Source organism: Gobius niger (assembly GCF_951799975.1).
Source record: "Gobius niger genome assembly, chromosome: 4".
Lineage (NCBI taxonomy): Eukaryota > Metazoa > Chordata > Actinopteri > Gobiiformes > Gobiidae > Gobius > Gobius niger.
In genome coordinates this window covers 34,947,157-34,963,381 of record NC_136855.1, presented here as the reverse complement: position 1 = coordinate 34,963,381, position 16,225 = coordinate 34,947,157, and the positions used below count along the sequence as shown (strand labels likewise).

Sequence of the window (16,225 nt, the reverse complement as noted above, 5' to 3'; positions counted from 1 at the left end):
GCTACTCACTGCTGAATTATACACTTCGGAAATGACTGCGGAGTTCAGACTCGCACATTTCTCTTGATAGGAAACCTTTCCGAGATGGATTTGTTAAGTTGAATAAGATGTCTTTGGATAATTGGATTGCTGGATTTAAGTCAAACTCCTTGACTGTTGCACTGAAATGTGAATTAATTGTGGAGATCTGAAAATGCAGACGTACGTTTACAATTTAACAAAGCAAGGTGTTCGCAGACAGACAGTCAGATGTATGCTAGAGATTGTCAGTTTTTAAAGTACGAGCTAACTTGCTAAAACATCGTATTCAAAATGACATCAATGACGCTGAAAACATTCAATTAACGAAGTAAAAACCACAGAGAAGACTCTAAATGTTATTTTAAACCCACAATCGGGGGATTTAAAGCTGTACTAAGTAACTCTTGCCCCTAGAGGCCATAAGCGCAACTGCAGGTGTCGTAGCAAGTTACGATTTTTTAACTTGTTAATTGTCTTGGAGAGTAAATACTACGCTGACAGGAAAGGCGAAGGGAGAGAGGGATATCGCACATCCAATTATACAATGGAAATAATTGTTTTCACTCAAACTTGGCTGTAAATACTGTTTAAAGTGACATTAGCCCTCAGTTAGCTTTGCCCGTTAGCATGTTAGCTTCTTCTTTGTGATTCTATTAGTGTGTATTGGTGGCTCCGGCCCGGTGGCAGTCAAGTTGCAAACATGGTTTTCTGGCCAGAGACACCAGGGGGAGATGAAAGACCCTCCAATCATCCCATAAACACTTGTATTACCCCCACAAGGACAACGAAAAGGATTTATTAATGTAAACACGTTACTTAGTACTGCTTTAACTACTGCAATTTCTGGATCATGAAACGCTGCTCTTTTCACACGCTCTGGCCTCTACAACCATGCAGCTAATTTACACATTTGTTGTTTAGATCTCATGCCTGAGCCCGACCAGAAATTCCGGGCCAAGACATCATGTGGATGAGTTGTCCCGTAGTTCAGTCCTTTTTCCTGCTTCGACCGCTACCAGACTGCGGGGCGGGGAGGGGGCTGCTGCGGGGGGAGTGCTCGTGCTGAGTGTGTTGGTCATGTTTCTAAAGCACGGCGAGGCTAGCGCTTTGATACACAGAGACCATCGCCTTTTGTTCTTTATCTCAGAACAGTTTTAACTCACAGTGGGCTGAATAAGTAGTTTGATGGCGTCCATTTATTGCGTAAAAGTGTGGAAATAAGAGCGAGGAGGAGATGAGAATGAAATGGCAACGAAGCGGGACACTTGCCTGTTTGCACACCGCACACACAACCTGTCCCACACTGTACTCATCTCTCGGCCCTGGTGCAGTGTGTGTGCACGGCTTATAAGTGTGCCCTATATATGTACTTTCTCTTTTTTCTTTCTGAATTTAGTTAGTGGGGATTATATTCAGTTGTTCTCAATAGTCCGGAATGTACAGTAGCCGTTCTGATCTGGGGCTGCTGCAGTAGGTTCTACAATACTGTGCCCAAACAAAGAGCTGACGACCTGAACATCCTTAATGAGGTTGTTCCAGGTTATTCGATCAATAGATTTCTTCTTCCCTGATGGCACGGGCATATTCCCAGATGACAACGCCAGGATTCATCGGGCTCACATTGTGAAAGAGTGGTTCAGTGAGCAGGAGATGGATCGGCCGCCACAGAGTGCAGATCTTAAACCCATTGAGAATCTTTGGGGTGTGCTGGATGTGCTTTGCGCAGTGGTCATATTCCCCCATCATCAGATCTTAGAGAAAAGTTAATGCAACACTGGATGTTTTGACACTGCAGAAGCTCATTGAAACAACACCACAGCGAATGTGCGCTGTAATCAAAGCTAAAGGCGTCCAATTATGAGAGTGTCTGACCTTTTATTTTGTGGCGCCTTTTATTTTTTGCTCAGGCAGTGTATTTGCCGTAAAACCTTTTGGAAAAGTTGTGATGTCCTGTCGGCTGAACACAGCACTCTGTTGCAGCATGATGTCCCATTCCACTCTATGGGGAGACATGTTTCTTGGAAGGACAGTACCACGGAGTGACACCCCCTCAGACTTTCTTCTATGGTCAAAGCGCACCATGCTAATTCTCAAGTGTGTGCAACCCAGCTGGAGAATTTGCCTGTTGTGCTTTTGTTGATGAGGGAAAACAAGCAAACTCCACACAAAAACACCGGAGTAATCGAACCCGCTGTGAGGAAATCGCGCTGAGCCGCACCGTGCCGCCAAAGGGGTCACATGTGGATGTTTGAGAGCGGTGCCGTGTGTAACGCTAAGTGGAAAGCGAGCGCAGTTAGCCCCGGGCAGAGTTAGCGTGTCAGAGCGCTGCACAGCTCCGTGTGACTGACTGACAGTGATGGGGCTGTTGTTGGCCCACCGCCAGGTTCACGAGTTCAGTTCACTCTGTCTGGAGCTGTGGCGTCTGTCTGAGTCTGCTACTGGTCGGTAGGAAGGATTCTTTGGATGAATAAATGAAATACTGTGTTGTTTTTATCTGGATGTTGGGCGATTATGTGTTATTTTTATTTCTGAAAGGGATGTTCGGTTTACAGTGCACGTTGTCAACATGATCATGGGGCTTTAAAGTTTAGGTTTTGTCTAATGGGTTAGTGACGAACAGCAAGTGTGCCAATGCGTGATGTCACTGTACAAAGGGCCTACACATGAATACTAGTGCTCCTCTGAAACATTGCGCCGTCTCCTGGTTTTGTCCCTGTTTCAGAGCGTGGTGTCCCGCACTGGTCAGCTCCTCCACCTCCTCAGTTCTCTTTCTCCTGTGCAGCTTCCTCCGCCCCCACCACCTCCTCTCGCTCCTTCTCATCTTCATCTTTGTCCTCCTCCTTCTCCCCTGGCCTTGACTCCATTCTTCGCTTCACAGTTGAGCCAGGACTCAGTGAATATAAAAACACAACAGTCTTTCACCATATAGTCCCGTTTATTCTCATACATTATCCAGAACAAAGAACAATAGTAGGGATAGAAGACTTGTGAGGCTTAGCTGTGAGCCTTGTCCAGATACCTCCTCATTTGCCCCTTTTGTTTCCTGTAGCGCCTCCTGTGACCACTGTGCTGCAGGTATGGGGAGCGCTTCAGTGTTTCAGAATGCCCTTTGTTGAGGGGGCCAATACGTTAAGACTGCAACCAGCGTTGAGACAGAAAGAGTCAAACATTTTGCTGGAGCTTCAGGACAGGAAGTTGATGTTACATGTAGCTTATGTGTGTCCCTCCTGCTCTCGTCTGTGTGGATGCTGTGGCCTCCTGGTCTGACCCAGGCGCCTTCATTGTCCCAAACTATGACAAGTATAGAGTTCTTAATCCAACTCTATTTCATTTCTGTCACAGCTACATTTCTGGTTCTCCAATGCTCATGAAGAGAGTTATGACTGTGTAATTATTGTGTCAGGACATACAGAGAAGGCCTACAGCTGTAGTATCAGACACTTATCAGTGTGACACTTTCATGATGAAGCCCCGGGAGCAATTCATGCTGCAGATGAATGAGTGTGGAGCAAACAACTGATGAAAATAGGTTGCGCTAACGTGACTACATACCTTTCATAATGGTTTATTATTGAGGGGGAGGACAGGCCAATGCTTCTCAAACCCTTCACGCCACCTCATAAAACTGATCTGGTGCATAGTTAGAAATGCTGTAATTACGGTGCCTGTGTAGATAAAACATTCAACGTCTGCAAGTTTGAACAAATGTGATGTTTTGCTGTTTTTTTTCCTATAAAGCAAGTGACACTGCACATTCACTACAGCGTCATTAAACAAGAATCTTTTGGCAGATTTATGAACCTAATCCCTTTAAATGATACATTTCAGCTTGTGGATTTTCTTTCGATATTTTACTCAAAATCAGCAAATCACCCATTAGTGAATACATCTGTCTGACACTATAATGTGTCACGGATGTATTTACCCGTCTGTCAGCTATTAGAGTTATTCTGCCAATCTTTCCTCTGCATTTTTTGTGTTTGGTAAATGCTACGGATTATGGTGGCACAGCTGTGTGGGAATAAGCGCTCTCACCTTCTCACTGTGCTAAAAGAGAGTGTGCAGAGTGTGAGTGAGAGTGTGCAGCTTCTCAACCTGGCTTTACCTAAATCTCCACCAAAACACGAAGGGGAGTCATTTTCTCAACGGATCAATCAGACACTTGCACATTCTGTCCTGGCAAAGTAAAAAATGAATAAATAGATCAATGTTGTTTGCTTCTTACAGCAAAAATGGCAGATTTTGTCATTAACATTCAGTCCTGAACCTTCTTAGCCCATGGCAACAAATAATACTAAATGTGTATACATCCTCAGAGGCGCTTTTCCGGCCAAACAAAATGATAAGAATAATTCTGACTTCTAGGCTTTTTTTTTTACATTTTTCCAATGCAACTGTATGGCGGCTTTACATAAACTGAACTCCCCGACAGTCCTGCTGTAAAGTCAATAATTAACCTCAGCATAATTACATGCACTGAATGTTACAAACTGCCTGCCGTGATGAGGTCAGGTGTGAGATAATCCCGGCAATGCAAACACAAGATTATCTGCAGTTTATTAATCCCCAGCACATCACAAAGAGGGGCTCATTCCAGCAGCCGAGTGCACGCTTTCTGCTGATGCACAGGCTCACGGCGTGGATCCGTAATGTGTGCAAACTCAGGAACGGATTTACTGCTCTGTCGTTTATGTACGGAGCTTATTTCTTAGTCCAAATGAGTTTGATGCAATCCAAAAAGAATTAATGAAAAATTAGTAATCCTCCTATTAAAGACATATTCTTCTTAAAGCCATGCTGCGTAACATTCCACCCAATATATTAAATCAAATACAAACATTTCCTTCTTTAATCCTGTTAAATTGGTGACGAATACCTCAGAAATTGTGCATCTTTACTGCTGCCTTACCGTGTTATCCCTGCTATAAAGCTATTTCTGCTTTTATACCACCTGCATTGTGTTATTCAAACTTCACTTTCACTGTGCTGTGCAGGAGGCTTCTGCTGCTCCCGATACATCCACCTGTGACCCCCATCAGAAGAGCCAGTGGAAGACTCTGGACGTCCCGCACACATGTGGACCAGCCAACTGCTGCTGCTGGGGGCGCTGCTGCTCCCCTGTGTCCGAGCAGGTGGGTCGCTGTCACACACGAGTACAAAAGAGCGTCCAGGTCTTCTCTTATCCCATGTCCAACACAAATCATTAACTGTATAATCATTAAAGTGATAGTCTGTTAGATTGCAAAGTGAGGAGAGAGAGAGAGTGAAATTTGTAGCTGAACAATCAAGTTCCTCCCCTCCTGATTGGACCTGAAAGCCACTTCAAGTTTTCAAAATGAGGAGTGTAAGAACAAACTTACAAACAAAAGAATAAATGATCAAGCTCCTCCCCCTGCTCTCCTGATTGGACCTGACACGCCGGTTCACAGGAAAAGCTCGTCTCATTGGACAAAGTGGTAGACCAGGGATCTGATTAGTTGCTGAAATGACCTTCAGAAATAATATTACTCGTACATCAAATTTCAGAACCAGTTATACACAATCTATAATATTAAAACTTACAGACTATCACTTTAGCTACATAATAATTAATACTGTGGCATGTTTGGGGCCTAGGGAACACACTCAGGGCACCTTCTGAGAGAAAGGCCACGTCATCTGGCTCCTCTTGATGTCCCAAGCTAGTGACCTAAATCCTCTCCCTATCTTTAAGGGTGCACGCCGTGGTGGAAACTCATTTTGACTGCCTGTATTCGGAAACGCTTTGGTCATTATGCAAATATCATAATGAATTGCAAGATTGAAAACCATGGGGGATCAAACTCTGGAAGTCTGCCCCTCCACGTCCAAACGGCCCCCACAGTGGAGAATGTTTTGAGTCTCTTAAAGAGGGGGTATTATGCTTTTTTCAATCACATAGCACCAGTCTATATCACACTACAATGATGACCAAACCTTCTGTTGGTCTGTAAATGCAGTAAATTAGAATAACTGCCTTGTATAAAATTGCTCTCTCAAAATGGCTGTAGTGAATGTCTTGAAATAGGCCTCTGTCTCTTTAAGAACCTCTGACCCTTTCCGACACGCCCCCTCCACACACTGTTTGTGGTGGGGAGGGGGTTCTGCTGAGGAGCAGTGGTTGGTTACTTGGCTGGTGACGAAAGCTCGGAGGCGTCTCCAGGAGGTGGGGGCGTTCCTAGGAGGACTCAGGCAAACCTATCCCTAAAATGGCCGCCATCAGAGTTTTTACAGATTACTCAAAAATATGTGAATGTGCCAAGGCAACACTTCAGGCATGTTTTTAATGAGGGAATGACATGATAACATGATGTGAAGCTTGAAAAAGTCGATTTTGCATAATACCCCCCCTTTAAGAAAACCATAGCTTAACATTGCATCATTATGTTTAAAGGGGGCCTATTATGCAAAATCGACTTTTTCAAGCTTTACATCATGTTATTAAGTCATTTCCTCATTAAAACCATGCCTGAAGTGTTGCCTTGGCACATTCACGTATTTTCGAGTAATCTGTAGAAACTCTGATGGCAGCCATTTTAGGGATAAAACGCCTGATTCCTTCAGGAAACGCCCTCGACCTCCAGGATACGCCTCCGACCTTTCGTCACCAGCCGAGTAACCAACCACTGCTCCTCAGCAGAACCCCCTCCCCGCAGTGTCTAGCCCTAAGATGTAAACAGAGTCATCATGGATGATTAGCTTCATGTGTTGTGAACCGGAGCCACAGCAGACTTTTACAAAGACACACATCAGTGTTTCTGTTACCGAAACACCCAGGATTAAAACCGGTGACAAGAACGCTTATTTCAGTGTCTGGTTCTGCGCTGGGACTTGATGATGCACAGAGCCTCCGGAGAAAGCTAATGCTAAGCTAAACCTCGAGTCATCACGTGAAAACGAGAAATATGCACAAATAAAGTCAATAAAACCACCACACACATAAAGAACCGTTTAACAATGATCACACACGGAGCCAGGCTTGTTGATTTGGAAGTTTATTGCTCACATTTCATCTACAATGGGTCATAGCCGAGTGGTTTTCTCCCGGAGCTAACAAGCTAGCCGCGACAAGCTAACGGGAAAATTCACTGAATACAAGCATATTATGCATTGAAAACGTCACTAAAACAGGCAACTGCTTGAAGCAGCCTTTATGATGATCACACACGGAGCCTGGCTTGTTGATTGTGTAGTTTATTGCTCACATTTCATCTACAGTGAGTCGTAGCCGAGTGGTTTTCTCCCGGAGCTAAGGCACTATTAGCCGCGACAAGCTAACAACCTTCACCTTCACAACATTCATTGAAAACAGGCAGCATATTATGCACAAATAACGTCAATAAAGCCGGCAACTACTCGAAGCAGCCTTTACGATGATCACACAATGAGCCTGGCTTTACACATTTGTGGTTTATTACAGACTTTTCATCAACAATGAGCTGTAGTCGATTATAACAAGCTAACGGGTAACCTCGAAAAACCATTGTCCACTTGCACAGATAATGTCCGTCTTTGAATCGTATGGGCTCCTGCAGATCCTGGTGTCGTCCATGGGGGTATAGTTAGAGATCCATAGGGCATGGCAGATGCAAAGAGAGAGCCTCCAAACAGCAGTTATTTTTCAGGCAAGAGCCCCTTCCAAGCGTCCGGTGTGGAAGGTTTGTTTCCAAATAATATCCTGTGTGGCCATTGTTCACAAAGTGATAAACAGTAGGTCCTTTCCAACAATAAAAATTAAAATGCACCGATCGTAGTTTCAATACTTGAGACAACGAGCGCAGTGTTGTTGTCATGCCACAGACAGCGTGTGGAGGGGGCGTGTCGGAAAGGGTCAGAGGTTTTTAAAGAGACAGAGGCCTATTTCAAGTCATTTGCTAACGCCATTTTGAAAGAGCAATTTTATACAAGGCAGTTATTCTAATTTACTGCATTGACAGACCAACAGAAGGTTTCGTCATCATTGTAGTGTCCTATAGACTGGTGCTATGTGGCTGAAAAAAGCATAATACCCCCTCTTTAAATAATTGATGAAAACTACTTACCTACAATAATTTTCCTTTTGATCCCTCCAGCATGTCCCGATAAGGAGCCTGGACTACAAACGTGGCTGCCCGGACACAGCGAGGACCACCGCGTGACCATCGGCCGCGGTCAGAAGGTGCTGCTCAGAGCCTCAGCCACGGTGCACTCCCTGGAGATCCAGTCCGGAGGTGAGGCTGGGGCAATGATTGTGTGAGGGATGATGAATGAAGTAATCGGGGTCTAGTGGAATGCTAGCCCTACACTATGTAAAGAGCAATTAATATCAGACCTCTATGAGATTGAGCTTGAGAGGCAGGTGCACTTTTACTTCATTGACAATTTGTTTTCCTGTTGGTGGTGGTTTTGTGCTCCGGTCCAGTGTGGGGGGGGGGGGGGGGGGGGGGATATTATGCGATATTAACATTTAAGAGCTTTTTATGATGTCACAATGTTTTTTTCTCATAAAGCAAGTATAACTGGAGTTGTGTTTTGACCCACTCGCGCATCTTTTCTTCTCCAGTGGCCATAAGCTTCTCCTGAGGTCCCTCTTACCTCTCTTGGAGTGCTGTTTTCTAAATCCTATTTGTACCTTAATTCCTTAAGAGCTGCTCTTTCAGTGTGAGAGAGAGAGGAGGGAGTAAGCCTGCATAAGAGCTGTGCTGACACTCTCCTTAGTGGGAACCAGATGTTCACCTACACTATATAATAAGACACATATGCATTTTTTTTCTCACTGTCAGACATGAAATTATTTCCATTTGCTAAATGCCACAATAATGAGAGATAGATTTTTTATTACTTTCGGTAAAGTCAGACGTTTACATACACCTGCAAACAATTTGGGAAAGCCCAGATGACAATGTAATGTCCTTGGAAGCACAAGTCTCATCCTTGGGTGCACTTTCAAGACACCTGAAGGTGCCAGGTTCATTGGTTCAAATAACTGTACACAAGTAGAAAAAGATGGAAATTATTATACCGATTAGAAAGCAGGTGGGTTCTGTGTCCTAGAGATGAATGTGCTGTGGTCTGAAATGTCAATATGAACCCAAGAACAAATGCAACAGACCTGGTGAAGATGCTGGTAAGGGTTTGTCATCATCCAGAAAGAAACAAGTACTGTACATGGGCTGAGAGGGTACTCTGCCCGGAAGAAGCTCTTACTCCAAAGGAAACATAAAAAAGCCAGTTTGGAGTTTGCAAATACACACAAGGATAAAGACTTGCATTTTTGCTGTGGTCTGACGTAATAAAAACAAAAAAAGAATTGGAGAAAGAAGAACAAAGAAAAAGAATTTGGCCATAATGACCATTTGCATTTGGAGGAAAAAGGGGATTCTTGCAAGCCTGAGAACACCATCCCAACTTTGAAATACGGGGGTGGCAGCATCATGCTGTGGGGTTGTTTTGCAGCGGGAGGGACTGGTGCACAAAATAGATGACATCATGAAGAAAAAACACTATGTGGAAATATTGGAGCAATATCTCAAGACATCAGCCGGGAAGTTAAAGCGTGGGCGCAGATGGGTCTTGCAAATGGACAATGACCCAAAGCATACTGCCAAACTGGTTACTAAGTGGCTTAAGGAAAACAAAGCCAATGTTTTGAAGTGGCCATCACAAAGTCTAGATGTATGTAAACTTTTGTTTTTTGTAAAAAAAAAGTAACATAAAACAATCTATCTAAATTTTTTTCTGGCATTTAGCAAATTCTCACTGACATAAAAAGGAATAGTGTGTGTCTTTTTATATAGTGCATGTAAACATCTGGTTACCATGTGGGTACATCCGAAATGATTGATGTCCGTGGGTGTTCAGTGTTTTTTGAGAGACTTTGGCTGCTGATATCTGAAAACCCTGCCCCAGACCCTTGTAGAGTGGTCTTCTTCTAACTAGAGGCTTGGCTGTTAGGTCCTAGTTCTGAGACCCGATGTGCTTCATGTGTCCAGGGAAGTTGGTGATTGCAGACACTCACCGGCCCATCCTGCTGCGGACCAGACACATCCTGATTGGGGCCGGAGGGGAGATGCACGTGGGCAGCCCTGACTGCCCCTACAGAGGCAACCTGACCATCTCACTCTATGGAAGGTACAGAACCTCCGCAGTGTCACGACAATCACAACGCTCTTCTACTCCAATATGTTATTTTTTAGCTTCATTCTTATTGTGCTGATTTTATTGGCTTTCCCTCTCAGATCTGACGACCCAGACGCGGAGCACAGTTACTTTGGTCAGAAGTACATCGGAGTCGGGACTGGCGGCACCCTGGAGATCCACGGAGCCCCCAAACTGTCCTGGACCTTCCTCAACCGAACGCTGCTCCCGGGACAGAGCAACGGCAACCAGAGCTACGTGTTCGAGAGGAGCTGGGGCCACCGGGGCTTCATCGCGCATGTGCTGAACCCCCGCACTGGAGAGGTGCTACGGGACGACAGGTCAGCCCCCTCAGTGTTGGGAACATCACTTTAAAGATGTGATTAGTTCTCTGCAAACTGGTAACTGAGAAACTTACAGTATGCGTAACTATAAGAGAATTTCCTACCCCTGCACATCCTTCCAAGGACGCCTCTCGTGCTGCCCATTGTTGGCACTTCTTTAATATTACACCCAGGTTAAAGCTACAAGAACGCGCTGCAAAGGACAAAACTAAACTCACGATGAAATCAGAACATATTCAGGCTGATGTCAGTGCTTGTTGCCAATTGTAAGCAGCGATAGATGAACCGCAAAGGAAATAACCATCTCAGTTCTTTCGGGCATTGCTACAAATGGCTGTAAACTCCACAAACGTGCGGCAGCTCCTGCAATTCATTTCTGTCGTTGCCAGCTCTAAATCCCATCCAAACGAGTCATGAAATAATGAAATGGATCCAAAAAATACACTTGTGTGAGCATTGTTTCCAGTTTTAGAGATGACAGAACAGCAGGCCGTGCGGGTTTCCTCTGATGGTAGTCTATAGCAGTGGTTCTCAACCTTTTGGATCCAAGACCCCCATTATAACAGTTAAAGGGGTTCGTGACCCCCCGACCTGGTCACACCGTGAGAAATAGGCACATTAGTCTACATAATTCTTAAAAAACAAAGAAAAAAAACAAAAGACTGAAGTAAAATTCATCAAATTACGTTCAAATAATGGCACTCTGGTAAAATAGCACACACATGCTACAATAAAATATTAGATTTTATGCTAATAAAAATATGTATATTGTATCTATAGATTCTGGTGACCCCCTGAATTTGTCTCGCGACCCCCTTGGGGGTCCCGACCCCCAGGTTGAGAACCACTGGTCTATAGTGTAGTCAATCACTCTTTCAGCCAATCGACGTCACTCTTGCTCCAGTGATGCTCTTTCTCGCTTACTGAAACAGCTGAGCTGCACTCACGAGAGCAGGATCTAAGGGATGCTGCTTTTCTGCAAGCCATAATAATGAATCTTGACCAAAAATCCAACCATAGTCCTACAGACCCTGTTTCCCATCTCTACACACATGAATGAGAGTCCGGATCTCCCTCCTTTTTGAGGCGGCGTGGATAAGGTGCCCATGCAGCAGCGTCGCTCAGATTCAGGCAGGCAGATTGTGGCACTGGGATCAGCTTCTGTGCTTTTAAACTGTCTGATTAGCCTACTCTCTACTCCACTGCTCTTATGTAGCATATGATGCGAAGCTCGACATCGTAACGAGGAAATATGCAAAGTCATTGACTTTTCTTTCACATGTGCTGTAACTGTAACAAATACAACATAAAACAGAATCTCAGACGTCCTCCAGAGGCTCCTGATTAAAGGTCTTGAACTTTGTGCAGCCTAGTGTGCGTTCTCTGCATAGTCCAGTCAGGACCAAACTGCAGGCACTGAGCGCACAGGCCAGGGGCGAATCAGAGGAGGGGGCTCAGTGGCCAGGGCCCCACAAACAAACACACCCCAGCATTAAAAATAAAAAAAATGTATTCTGACTCATCAGAGTAGAACAGCACAAAATGTCAGTTTATTTAATATTAATTTATATCAATCTTGGTGACCATGGAACTATTAAATCTAATACAATTATTGAAAGGCATAAAGTTATAGTTTATTGTGATTAAATATAACGGTCACATTATATTTAATCACAATAAACCACTGCCCTTGGATCTCGCGAAATGGTCGGGGCCTTTGTGGCCCTTCACAGGATCAATGTTGAAGATTTTGGCTCCTGGTCTCTGACTAGTTGGCCACCCCTGTTCTAACAGAGGAAATGGTAGTTCATTAGATTACATGTTACTTATTTGTATATGCGGTTATTCCTAACACTGGCGCTGCCATTTCAGATTCATGACATCTGTGTTTAGATTCACATTTTGCACAAGGTTTAGACTTAGTTTAGTTTATTTGTTTATTTGAGCCATATACATTTCAGTTCAAAGGAGTCAAGCAAGAAGGTTTATGTACGCCTACCCCATAACAATATAATAAACATACACATTTCACTTGATACAACACACACAAAAAATGGGATTATGCACATCTGTTCATAGTAGAAATGTCAAAATGGAAGCTAAGCAGGGAAGGGCCTGGTCGGTACTTAGATGGGAGACCATTTGGGAACACCAGGAAGCCAGGAAAAGTGAGTGGTTGGAGGGGTCGATGGCACATGGTCAGGGCAGCTCTGGCTAAAATAGCAGCTTACCACCTCCAAGTGTGGAATGAATGAATAATGCAATGTAAAGCGTCTTTGAGTGTCCAGAAAAGCGCTATATAAAACCGATGCATTATTATCATTAAAATGGCATCTACATAGAGGAAAATTACATGATTGAAATGCATGTACTGTATGCTTTCCCTAGAGGGAGTAATTACAGTCATAACAACATCTCATGCTGATACCGTTTGGCATTAGATTAACATGTTATGCCTTACATTAGTCATACCTGAGAAATCCAGTTAGAAAACACCTGCAGAAAGACTCGTGTGTAAAATGGTTGTCATGCCCAGGCACAAACACAAATAATTACAACAATTACAGCAGCGGTCTTGTTTCTGTACGATGTCTACGAAAGCAAACACCAAAAGCCGGCCAGTAATGGATTTTCTTTCAGATACTTACCAATGCCAATCATGACAGTCATTAGCTTCCAATATATAAGGAGCCAAGATAACGTTGTATTATAAAGGCACATTAACTATGCATATTATGTTCCATGATTCTGCTACTTCCTTGTTGTCATTACCGCTCACTGGAGATATTCCCGACAGAGGTTTTATTTCACACACTTACTTACGCATGCCATTTTGATGCTGAAGGAGTTGGCAAAGCCCCCGCTTCTGTCCTGTTGAATGCTAATCATACACATCCAAAGTATTACACATACATGAATCGTATTATGCATGCACAATTCTTACGACGCGCCCACAAAACTTAGCATGCAGGCACAGACCTGAGCACGGTCAGCCGCACGGAACTCAATATGCAGACTTACTTAGCGCACACCTACAGACAAATCCCGCATCCCAGGACACAGAGATCATCCATAAAGTTGCAAGATAGGGTAGCTGGGTGGGGGCTTGTTGAGTGGGGGCTATCGCCAACTCTCAACTGGCCCATTCAACACTCTAGCTTTTTTTTAACGCACTACACTGTACAGGAAAAAAATAAAAATAAAAAACTGTAGTTGAGATGGGGATGGCAACAGGGAAACAGCAGGACCAAAAGAGAGCTACAACAGACTAAAATATGCCTGTCCCTATGCAAATCAAACGTGTGATAAAAATGTCAATTATTTTTAATTGTTATTAAGGGGCTAGATGCAAGTTAGTCATTTTATGCTCACTACTGCCACCTCAGGTCTTATATGTAACTGCAGCTTCTATATTAAAGGGACATTTCAGGATTTTTGACATAGGGCCTCATTTAGTTATCCAGAGTGTTGCTGATACCTGGAGATATTTTTTTTGTAATTCATGCAGTTCTTATGTTTGAAGAGTTACGTGGCGCTAGGCTAATGCAGGGCTAGCGCATTTCTATGATGTCAACTAGCCTGCATTAAAAACAGTCTGACCCGCTCCACAGTGCACCTGAGGCAAATCACTTATAACGCCAGACTAACCATGTCTGTGTCGATAGAATAAGTTTAACCATTTTGCATTTAAAATACCTTGTATTTGAGCAGCATCTGCTTCGTGTTTGTATAAGCTACGCAGCGGTGGAGTGATCTGCTAGAAAATAGTCCTTCAAAATGCGATCATTCATGTGATGCATGGTCAGTTATATTCCAAAAATTCCAAAAATATTTCCAGGTGTCAGCAACACTCTCGATAACTAGGAAATGAGGCCCTATGTCAAAAATCCTGAAATATCCCTTTAAGCTCGTGCATGACGGCACTTTGGACCCGAATTAACACCTTTTTGAGTGACAGTGCAGGATTTTAGAGGCAGTTGTGGTGAACAGGTCTGGGCTCATTCTGCACATTAGGACATTACTGGAACATGTATGGGGAAGAAAATACTTAGTTTTAAGATTTTTAAACTCTGTATAGTCCCTTCAATAATTAGAAACAACATTAGATTGATATTGGAACCTATATCAGAAAGAACTACAGTGTAAACCTAGGATTAATCCCGAATTAAGTAAGATTAATGACGTAGTAATTCTTCTCAGATATACTTCGTCCTATCAAGTGTTCTGTTTCTTTTGGTTCATTCTACATACATCTGTAACAAATATACCAAGCCGCTGTGTTATGTATTTAAATACTCTTCTTGGCAAATTTTGTGTGAAGCTTAAAACTGATGACTGTATCATTAAAAATCTGTATCTGTTCAGCTCAGGAAGGACTTGCTTGTATCAAAAGTCAATGTGATCTAGACCTTATAGTTGATTGACTGCGGAATTCTTCCGCAGTCAATTATTGGTTTTCATGTTCTTTATTATTATTCCTCTTCCATCTTTTTCCCGATTTTCTCCAGCTTTCAGCACCTTCATGCTTTGTGCAATTTATGCAAGTTTTGCATCAAAATGTTCCGCATGTTGAGGAGAAGGGTGCTATTACTTTTGGGACTTCTGCAACTTACGGTTTTTCCGCAATCGGCCAAAATGTCGGAGATTTTTCCTTCTTATAATGGGGGTGCCGCAAATCCATGCTTTTCTGCACTTTTTTCTGCATTTTATGCAATTTCTGCACTTTGTGCATGTTCAGCTTCTGCAACTTGTGGGTTTTGAGAAAAAATTGGCCTTCTGCAGTTTTCCAGTTTTTTATATGAGAGTTTGACATTTTTGCATTGGTGTGTATGGGGGAATCCAGCCAATCGGGAGACTCCAAGCCTTTCAGCCATTTGTGCAGCTTCTGCCAATCAAGCACTGAGGCCATTTCAACAGTTTGACCAGTTTATGGAATATAAAAGTTTATGCAATATTAACAATTTATGCAAATTAACCACTTTATACATTTTAAACCGTTTATGCAACTTAAGAGTTTATGCCATTTAGGATTTATGAATTTTAAAGAGCTTATGCAATTTACATAATTTATGCAAATTAACCCATTCATGCATTTTACCACTTTATGCAGTTTATACAGTTTATGCAACATGACATTTTATGCATTTTACCAGTTTATGCAAATTTGATTATGCAATTTGAAGAGTTTATGCAATTTCTGCATTCGCTTCCCGCATTTCCGCAGTCAATCGCAATGGCGCAGCCATTGCATTTCTAGTTTATTATGTTATTTAAATGTATATTGAATTTAATATGGGGTAGGCACTAATAAGCTTATTGCTTCAGCCTACTCCATTTTGAGCATCCACACGGTTTGAATTTTGGAAGATAAAATGAATGTAAAATTGCTCACCTAAATTTGCACTTAAAGGGGCAAGATGCAAGTTCGCCATTTTATACCCACTACTGCCACCTCAGGTCATACATGTAACTACACCTTCTATATTAAGCTCGTGCATGACGGCAATTCGGGCCCAAAGTAGCACGTTTTTGAGTGACAGTGCAGGATTTTAGAGGCAGTTGTGGTGAACAGGTCTGGGATCATTCTACACATTAGGACATGGTTGGAAAATACATAATTTTAACATTTTTAAACTCCGTATAGTCCCTTTAAAGCTAAATCTTGCAACAATAACCGCCCTGTAAGTTTGTGTGTCAATGTGTTTAATGAAATATGGTTGCGCAGA

At 43.0% G+C, this 16,225-nt stretch overlaps 1 protein-coding gene across 1 annotated transcript in view; it reads left to right on the top strand.

Annotated features, from left to right (window-relative positions):
- The window catches only part of cemip (cell migration inducing hyaluronidase 1), a 91,188-nt gene that overhangs the window by 36,753 nt on the left and 38,210 nt on the right, over positions 1-16,225 (top strand). Inside the window, exons 2-5 of the mRNA XM_079554665.1 lie at positions 5,016-5,153; positions 8,112-8,249; positions 10,011-10,149; positions 10,257-10,496. Coding sequence (XP_079410791.1) covers positions 5,096-5,153; positions 8,112-8,249; positions 10,011-10,149; positions 10,257-10,496 — 575 coding nt within the window. The 5' untranslated portion in view covers positions 5,016-5,095. The remainder of the gene's footprint in view (positions 1-5,015; positions 5,154-8,111; positions 8,250-10,010; positions 10,150-10,256; positions 10,497-16,225) is intronic.